At 39.2% G+C, this 9,176-nt stretch overlaps 1 protein-coding gene across 4 annotated transcripts in view; it reads left to right on the top strand.

Moving 5' to 3' along the window:
- The first annotated feature begins 4,989 nt into the window (after positions 1-4,989).
- Positions 4,990-9,176, top strand: part of MTERF1 (mitochondrial transcription termination factor 1) — a 567,546-nt gene continuing 563,359 nt past the window's right edge. The window contains exons 1-2 of one of the 4 annotated variants that reach the window (XM_047751804.1): positions 4,990-5,052; positions 5,588-5,649. In XM_047751804.1, coding sequence (XP_047607760.1) covers positions 5,618-5,649 — 32 coding nt within the window. In that variant the 5' untranslated portion in view covers positions 4,990-5,052; positions 5,588-5,617. Of the gene's footprint in view, positions 5,053-5,587; positions 5,650-8,468; positions 8,578-9,176 lie in introns of those variants that run through there. The other 3 variants (XR_007130660.1, XM_047751806.1, XM_047751805.1) reach the window with 3 other exon arrangements.

Genomic DNA, 9,176 nt, shown 5'->3' with positions numbered 1-9,176 from the left:
TTTTCTTTTTTTTCTTTTAATGGCTGCACCTACAGCATATGGAAGTTCCCAGGGTAGGGGTCGAATTGGAGCTGCAGCTGCCAGCCTACACCACAGCCACAGCAACACAGGATCCGAGTTGCATCTGTGATCTATGCCACAGCTTGCAGCAGTGCTGGATCCTTAACCCACTGAGCAAGGCCAGGTTCTTAACCCACTGGGTCACATTGGGAACCCTGAGACAATGTTATTTCTACCATAGAATTAAATGAATTAATATAGGTGATGTGATTAGATTAGTACCTAACAGATAGTATTATATGAGTGTTTTCAAATATTATTATTTTTCTCTTTTAAGTCCTTTCTCTCAAAATTCCTATTCTTTGGATGTCTTTAAGTCAACAAACTAAGTTATAGATATATGTGAGTAGCTCATTACAGTTTAATGCAGCTTTGGGCAGACAATGGCCAGTGGCCAGGCAGCCCTTGAGCTAAGAACAGTTTTTACATTTTTAAAGAGTTGTAAAAAAGAGAGAGAGAGAAAAAAAAAAGACTGCAACAGAGACAGTATGTGGCCCACAAATCCTAAAATATTTACTATCTGGCCATTTATAGAAGTTTGCTGACTGTTGGCTTAATTTGTTTTCCTTTTCAAATATGTTTTTGATTTAAAATCACCATGCTATAAATATCAAGGAAGAAATCTCTAAAGATGAAATTTCAGGATATACTGTAAATAGGAAGGGAGATAATTTTGGAAAAGGAAGATTGTATTCTATCTTGTGAATGTTTGCTTCCCTGAGGTAACATAATATATTCTACCAATGATTCAGAATCATTTCATCATAATTGAAGGCATAATACTATAGGATCTAACACACCCAAAGGTACTTAAACTCACCAGACAGAGTAAAATCTCAAGCGATTATGGTGTTTCTCTTGGCCAACTCTGTCCTGCTGATGGTGGCAATCTAAGTGCTATAAGAATCCAAGATTATATCAGGTCTAGAATTAGCAAATATGCCAGGCTAAGTATCCAGTTCCTTGCCACAGACCCCTGTGGTAATAATCTTGAAGTAGGAAAGCTGACTCAGGAAGTCTTTCTAGACCCTGGTTAGGCACATTTCAGAGAAAGAAAGTTGCTGGTAGGAAACTCTTTAGAAATATAAGGTTATTAAAAAACAATTGTTTTAGAAAGGGGGGAAATTAAGATTGCTCTTTTATTTGTTTGCAAACAGAACAAATATAACAACCTGTGACTGAGTAACTTTACTACCTTACTCAGCCTTAAGCAATCTGTAGCCTTTCCATTTGTTTTCATGTAAACCAAATGGCCAGGAAGAGAATTCTGGGTAGAGATCTGATGTTCCTCTGAGGGCCCTCAAATGAGACTTGTGGGAAGTTGGCAGTTTGTCTAGGAGGTTGATGTGGCATGGGGGATCCGTTAGTCGACTGGGTCCAGGAGTCTGTGGGTGTATTTATTGGGTGGGGGATGGGAGAATGGAGGGCCACTTCCTTTCAAACCTTAATTGGGTCTTATGAAATTCAAACATGAGTGGGATTGAAACATGAGGCTTATGGTTTGCTAGAGGTCTATTTGCATGAAAAACTAAGGATGCTTCCTGGGCTGAACTGGTCAGGCAGGTACTTTCGGCACAGTAACAAACAAACAAACAAACAACCTTAAAATAAAAGGGCAGAGGCGCTTCCAAATATAGATAGGTACTGGATTTGTATTTGACTTTCTGCCCATCCCCTGAGCGTCTACGTCTAATTTTGAGGAGGGAGGGCTCTAGAGTCAGTGCTTTCTCTGAAACAGACTTTCAATTAAAAAAGGGGGCAGAGTGCCCTCTGTGGCACAGCTGGTTAAGGATCTGGTGTTCTCTCTGCTGCAGGGAAGGTTTGCTCCCCAACTGGTACAGTGGGTTAAGGACCCACGTTGCCCGGGAACTTCCATATGCCACAGGCCCAAAAAGAAAAAGGCGGGGGGAGCTTAGTCTCTCACCAAATAAGGTCATTTAAAAACCCATATAGGAGTTCCATTGTGGCTCAGTGGTAATGAACCTGACTAGTATCCATGAATTCAAGGGTTCAATCCCTGGCCCCACTGGGTGGGTTAAGGATCCAGTCTTGCCAGAGCTGTGGTATAGATTGCAGATTCAGCTCAGATCTGGTATATTCGACCCCTGGCCTGGGAACTTCCATATGACACGGGTGCAGCCCTAAAAACAAAAACCAAAAAACCCATGTACCATCTAATGTCACAATGGTTTCAGAAAAAAAAGAGAATTGTAATAGATATGTGACAATATAAATATGACTTAAAAACTGAGTTACTTTAGCCTTTATTAAAACCCCAGAAAGATGAAAAGTTTAGAACAGTTTTTAGGAGGAAAAATTCTCCTCTACCATGTTGCTACTACATCTCCTCTCTTTCCCTCTTTGTTCCTTCATCATTGCTTACTCCTTGCCTCTGGTCTTTTCACACACAACCCCCAGTGTTTCCAACCAACCTTCTCTTTCTTAATTACATCAGTGTGGTAGGGTCTTAGGTAAGGTATGGTCTTGGGAAGCATGCAGAGGAGCAGACAGACACTTAGGCTGAGAGTGACACCAATCCTAGAAATGAACTCCAGGAGGGCAGGGCTTTGTTTTCCACTGTATCCTCCCATCCTGAAAAAAAGAGTGGGAGGGTATAGTGACAGTGAATAAAAGAAGGTAAGGTACATACAGGTTCCAGTCTAACACACCACCAATGACAACCAAGTAGTAGTCATTGCTCTTATTGGAGGTAATGACAAAGTCGCACAAATCATTAATGATTAAACCTCTGCAGAAGTATGAGAAGGAAAAAATTTATCAATAATACACCATCCTAATCCAATCATTATTATACTTTTGTTATTCTTGTCAGTATTTCATAATATGCATTTAAAATATATTTGGAAAAATGTTTTTGGAATCAGAAAATTTTGGATAGGAAATATGGAACTTATTTTCAAAAGAACCAATCTCCTTTGCCTATAAGACATCACAAAAAGCAAATAGTGAAGTTGCTTAAGTAAGTCTGAAATAACCTTTGATAGGAGTTCCTGCTGTGGCCCAGTGAGTCAAGGATCCAGCGCCTTCTCTGAGATAGCAGGGATATGCTGTGTAAATCACAGAAGACTACTTGTCAAGGAGGTATAAAACATGCATTCTCTTGCTGGCTCCTACTCTAAGGGTTTCAGTGTCTCATCTGTAGAAGGAGAGAATTGAAGCTCCATAATTCCAAAGCTCTTCTTAAGTCTGAAGTTTAATGATTCCTACAAAAGAGATTTTACTGTTTTACATTCTGATTGTAAGGCAGTTTTTAGATATAATATTTATATATTTATGTACATAAAGTTATATATTTACATACACTAGTAAATATTAACTGTAATATAGGAGATCCTTCCATGCAGAAATAGATTTTAAAAATTCACATAAAGAGACCATTTCTAACTTTTCAGAACTTTTTTTTGGCTGCACTCGTGGCACATGGAAGTTCTAGTGCCAGGGATTCAACCTGGGCCACAGCAGCGACCCAAGCTGTGCAGTGATAACAGTGGATCCTTAACCCTCTGAGCCACAAGGGAACTCCCAGGACTATTTGTCTTTTAACCTAGGAGAACTGTAGTAAATAGTTTCACTTAGCAGATGGCCATTATTAGCAATTTAAAGACCCAAAGATAAAACTTTAGTCCTATAAACCAACAAAACAGAAGGTTACTTCAAAAGAAAGTGGCAACAACAAACCAGCTGGGAGTCATCTAGTGAAGATAAAACATTAATTGGTTTGTTGGTGCAGAAATCGGATGAAGAAAATTCTACGAATTATGCTCCTACACAGAGGAGGGTAATGCAGTAAATTCTTCCTTGCGGTGGAATTCAGAATCAACTTCCTTTGTTCTTCCAAGGGCCAAACTAACACTTTCTCCGGAAAATAACTTGGCATCCTGAGTATTATTTCACTGACCTATGCATAAACCTTCTTTTGGGGCTAACAGTGAGACTGACAGGACCTGGAAGTTTTTAGGCAAAACCTTCAGAGGTGACAAAACCGCACTGGCTGAGAAGAGATTAAGTTTCTGTTGAAACTTTGATTTAAATAGCTCAAATTTGTGGAGTTCCCATTGTGGCTCAGTGGTTACCGAATCCGACTATTATCCAGCTAATATCCATGAGGACTGGGGTTTGATTCCTGGCCTCACTCAGTGGGTTCAGGATCTGGCATTGCCACGAACCGTGGTGTAGGTCGCAGACGTGGTTCAGTTCCGCAGTGCGGTTCAGTTCCGTAGACTGGCAGCTACAGCTCCGCTCTGATTTGACCCCTACTCTGGTAACCTCCACATGCCGCGGGTGCGGCCCTAAAGAGACAAAAAAGATCAAAAAATAAAAAATAAATAGTCCAGATTTGTCACAATTTCAAAACAATCAGAACTAATTCGTGTTGCACGCACTTAAATCGAAGCACACTAGAGTCGCTTCCCGGCTTGAAAGCTGCAATTGAATTCTGATTAGAAGCCACACTTCAGGATTTCCAAGGCAGTTCAACAAGGAAATTTGGGGCTGTTCACAGGCGTTTTCCTGTACCAAACACCGAGGTGTTCAATCGCATCATGTTAACCACATTAATAAACATAATTATCCTATCAGGGTGCAAAATTCATGTATATAATAATGACTTTCCCATCGCTTGTCGCCTGCAAGCAATGGATCCCTGCAGCAACTCTCGGCCCAGGGCCGGGTCTAGAGAAATTTCATGGCCGCGCTCCGCCCTCCAAAATCCTCCCTTATCGCTTGGCTCCGGCGACCACCGCGGTCTCCTGCTGCCCCCTGCCGGGCTCCTCGCGTCAGGCTACGGAGGACAACCGCGCGGCCGCCGGAAAGGGGGGGTGGGGGTGGTTACTAAGCCACGTTGTGACGTCACCTCTGTGCGCGGCCCTTGGCCGGAAGTTATTCTTATTCATTTCCGCTTTTCGGTCACGCTCTAGACGCCAGAGGCGGAACTAAAGCCATGTACAGCGCCAGTTTACCGTCGAGGTGGAGGTCGGTGACTCGCTGCCGCTGTGCCTTTTGTTTTTAGAACCAGGCCTGAGTGACTATTATGGATAGCAGAGTCCCATTTCTGTGCAGCCCCTTGCAATTTCCTTGTGGGAGGAAGAGGGATGGAAGAACTCGTGGAATAGAACCCGTGGAAATACCATAGTTTTGAGTTAACGACTCACCTGGTGTTTGAACCTTGCTTCCGCTAGTTGTCAAGCTAGTAAGGGGGCTCGGCGCTTTTTCTGATTTTGTAGTTTTAGGAATGATGCCTACCATTTAAGTTGTGGGTTTAAGATAATGTGTGTGAAGCACTTAGTTCTGGTTTTACAAATTATACTTGTGATTCTGGTACCTTTCCCCTTCACACTGGGGCTTGTACTTGCCATTTTCTTTTAAGTATCTCTGAGAGATACTTGGTATACCAGAGGTTATGCATCTCAAGAAGACATTATGCAGTGTTAGCTGAGATTGATCTCTTTAATTTGTTTTATGAGGTCCTGACGATATTTTGTACCCCTTTTTATTTTTCCATTTCTAGGGACAGCTGTTTTTCAGGTTTTTTGGAGGAATGCAAAGTCCTCTATCCTTAAGACAAATAAGGTGAGAAATGCATTGCTGTAAAGATCTCCAAACTTAGTTCATTTTGTCAAAAGAAGACCAATTGGAATGTAGTATTCTGGAACCAGTAATTACCTATTTCCATTAAAACCTCCTTTGGGGAATTGTGTAGCAGAGGGGAATGTAAATCCTCTTTCACTCCTTAGACCTCACAAGTTGGAGGTACAGATACTTTCAGTATATTTGTTAATTTTGTTCTTTAGTCTTTGGAATAATGGCTTTGGTTAATTAAAAGTGTCAATTTGAGGGAGTTCCCTGGTGGCTCAGCAGGTTAAGAATCCAGTGTTGTCACTGCTGTTGCCAGGGTTCCATCCCTGGCCCTGAAATAGTTGCAGGCTGAGGGCGTGGCCAAAAAAAACCAAAACAACAACAAAAAAACCCCCAAAAACAAGTCCCCAAAAAGTCAGTTTGAGAGACAGATGGAAATAAATATGGAATATTAATTGTTTTTGCTATTTGTAGATTGAAGCAGTTTGTGCTTCTTGCATTATACTGTTTAAATATTTATTCACCTTATTAGATGTAATAGAATTGTTTTGAATGGAGATCAGGTGCTCCATTGATCAAATCAATCAAATGAAATTGATATTTATCAGGCTTAAGTTTGTGTTGAAAACTGAAAAACGACTGTATTCCATCCCCCCCCCCCCGTATATATTAATGTCCCCCTCCCCTTCTTAGGTAAGTGGTATTATCTTAGCCATACTGTTAAGCAGTTTGCCACTTAGAATATCTTGGACATCTTTCTTTTGTGTTTGATCAGTCTTAGTTTTTAAAGTTGACTGTATAGCATTATATTGTATAGATATACCATAATTTATTAATCATTCTACTATTGGGGACCATTTGGTTTCCTTCTTTTTTTTGCTATGACAAATAATATTATAATGGTCTTTTTTAAAAATAAGAAATGTGTATTATTTTTCTTTATTTTCTTTGGATAATCTCCAAGAAGTAGAAATGCTGGGTTAAAAGGACAGATGGTGTCAAATTCCTTTCCAACAGTGATATGTGAGAATTTTTCCCATTTCATATGTTCACCAACTGTTGATAATCGTTACCAATGTCTTCAGGCTTACCTGAGGCTACTCATCCTATTTTTGGGGGTCAGTTTATTGCATGTATAGTATTGCAATCCAAAAACATTTTTGTAGCTAGTTCTAAGTTCAGTTTAACTCTTTTTTTCCCCGTATAAATGGAGTACTTAGTTTTAGATTCCTTAGTAACAAGTTGCTATAAAACAAATGATTTACTTAAATATTATTTAAGTTGAAAATATATAGGAAGATATATTTGAATGAAATCCAGAACTGTGGATAGACATTAGGAAGATGGGCCTTTTTGAAAGAAGGAACAACTTAAAGGCAGGGAGACAAGAATGACTGGTTAAGAATGTTTAAGACCAGAAGTTTGAGAGTGGTGGTGCTTGGTTATGAGGTAAAATAGAGGAGGTGGATAGAATGGTCAGTGTGAAGATTTTACCTTCTTGGGGAGAGCTGCAGAGGTCTTTAATCAGGGAATGGGGGACACACTCACATATTTGTTTTGCAGGTATACTATGGGAGCAGTTTTGAATCACAGATGTTAGAGAGGCTGTTATAGTCTGAGTGAGAGAATAGCAAAGAGTAGAGAGGTTGGGTTTCAGAGATACTGAAGAAGCTGAATTAATGTTTTGTCAGTTTCTGCTCTACAGCAAAGTGACCCAGTCATACATATATATGACAGAACATTGTAAATGAACTATAATGAAAAAATTTAAAAAAGGTACATGGTTCGATGACTGGGGTTGAGGAAAATAAAAGCAAAGCTTACTTTTAGGGTTTTTTTTTTTATCATGTGTGACTATTAGGAAAGTAGTAGTGATTACATTAATTAGAGGAAGGCTAGTTTATTTAGGGGCTGGGAAAGATGCTCACTTTGGTTTTGGATTTTTTAATTTATGTGGAAGATATTTTCATGGAAAATATACTCAATAAAATCCTCCTATGACAGAGTCAGGAGAAACTTTACTACTCTTAAGGAATTTGACATATATTTTTTTTGAGTTTTAGTTTGTCATTAGAAAAAGTAGAAATTTTAGGTGTTCCCATTGGTGCAGCGGAAATGAATCTGACTAGTATCCATGAGGATGCAGGTTCCATCCCAGGCCTCCCACAGTGGGTTAAGGATCCGGTGTTGCCATGAGCTGTGGTGTAGGTCACAGAATTGGCTCAGATCTGGTGTTGTTGTGCTGTGGCATACATCATCAGCTACAGCTCCAATTCCACCCCTAGCCTGGTACTTCCATATACCATGGGTGTGGCCCTAAGAAAAAGGCAAAAAAAAAAAAAGAAATTTTAAAAAGCCAAGACAAACATAAATTGGAGTTTTACTGTTTTCTTCCTGCATCTCATTGGATCATCTTGCACCTTTGGAAAGCACTGGTCTTATCTACACCTGTCAGTGTTGTCCCGTTATCCAGTAGAGGTCACCCTTGAGCATCTCTAAGAGAGAACAGGCTTTTGAACTGCAAGGTAAAACCTTCATTCTTTAGTTAGGAGGATTTTATTTTTAAATTTCTAAGCGCATGCATTTTTGGGAGATCATGTAGTTTCAGAGTAGTATGTGGGTATTATGGAGCCATGAAGAATAATGAACTCAGAGTTTAGGGCAGTCTGAAATGTCGATTTGCTGTTATTTGATGCTTACTTTGTGAATGTCCTTCATTTTGTTTGAATGTTATTTGAATCTATAATTTTGGAATCTTAATTCTTGGAGGATTTGTAGATTATCTGAGTTACAGGAATGTTCCCATCCTGTAGGCATAATCCAAGTTCTTTGTAAATTCTTGGAGAAAATCAAAGACAGACACAGAGGAAATTTTAAAATACTGATCTTGAAAGCAGTGTCTCAAGCCCAGAGATATTAGTGGTGAGTTGGAACCATCTATCTCTATTTTCTATTTTATGGTTAATTAGGAGAGAGGAGAAGAGAAATGCTTCTTTAAGTGAGAAAAGCTCATTGTAAGTAATTAGAAATCAAGAGCTAAGTTTATCACAGCTATAGAATTGAAAAGGAGAGAATACAATTTAAAAAGTATGTGTTATATGGCTCAAACCACAAGCAATTTAGGAACATAAATCATCTGATATATTGAATAACAGAAGAAAACTTCTGTTATTGCTTTTCTTATCAAAATTGCCTATAAATAGAGGTGCTTTTTTTAAAAAATAGGGACCTATGATTATTATGTATAAGTTCATGCACTTCATACCCCATTTATAAATTTTCAAGAAAATGATTTATCAAGGTTTTAGTCACTTGATCAAAGTTATATGTATTGTATAAACAGATGTAGAGAGCCTTGGGTTAGTCTTTTGTAATGTGGTGAGGTGAAGGAGAATGGCAAAAGTACTTAACATTTTTAATATTGACATCTCATCTCTCAGCACAGTTCCACATGTGGTAGTCTGTATAGATGAGGTCTCCCATTAGGAAGATGAGAATTGGTTTGGAGTTGTTGGGTTACA

This window comes from Phacochoerus africanus, chromosome 11 (assembly GCF_016906955.1).
Source record: "Phacochoerus africanus isolate WHEZ1 chromosome 11, ROS_Pafr_v1, whole genome shotgun sequence".
In the NCBI taxonomy this organism is placed as follows: Eukaryota; Metazoa; Chordata; class Mammalia; order Artiodactyla; family Suidae; genus Phacochoerus; species Phacochoerus africanus.
The sequence above is the reverse complement of the archived record's forward strand: the minus strand, read 5'-3'. Positions and strand labels throughout refer to the sequence as shown.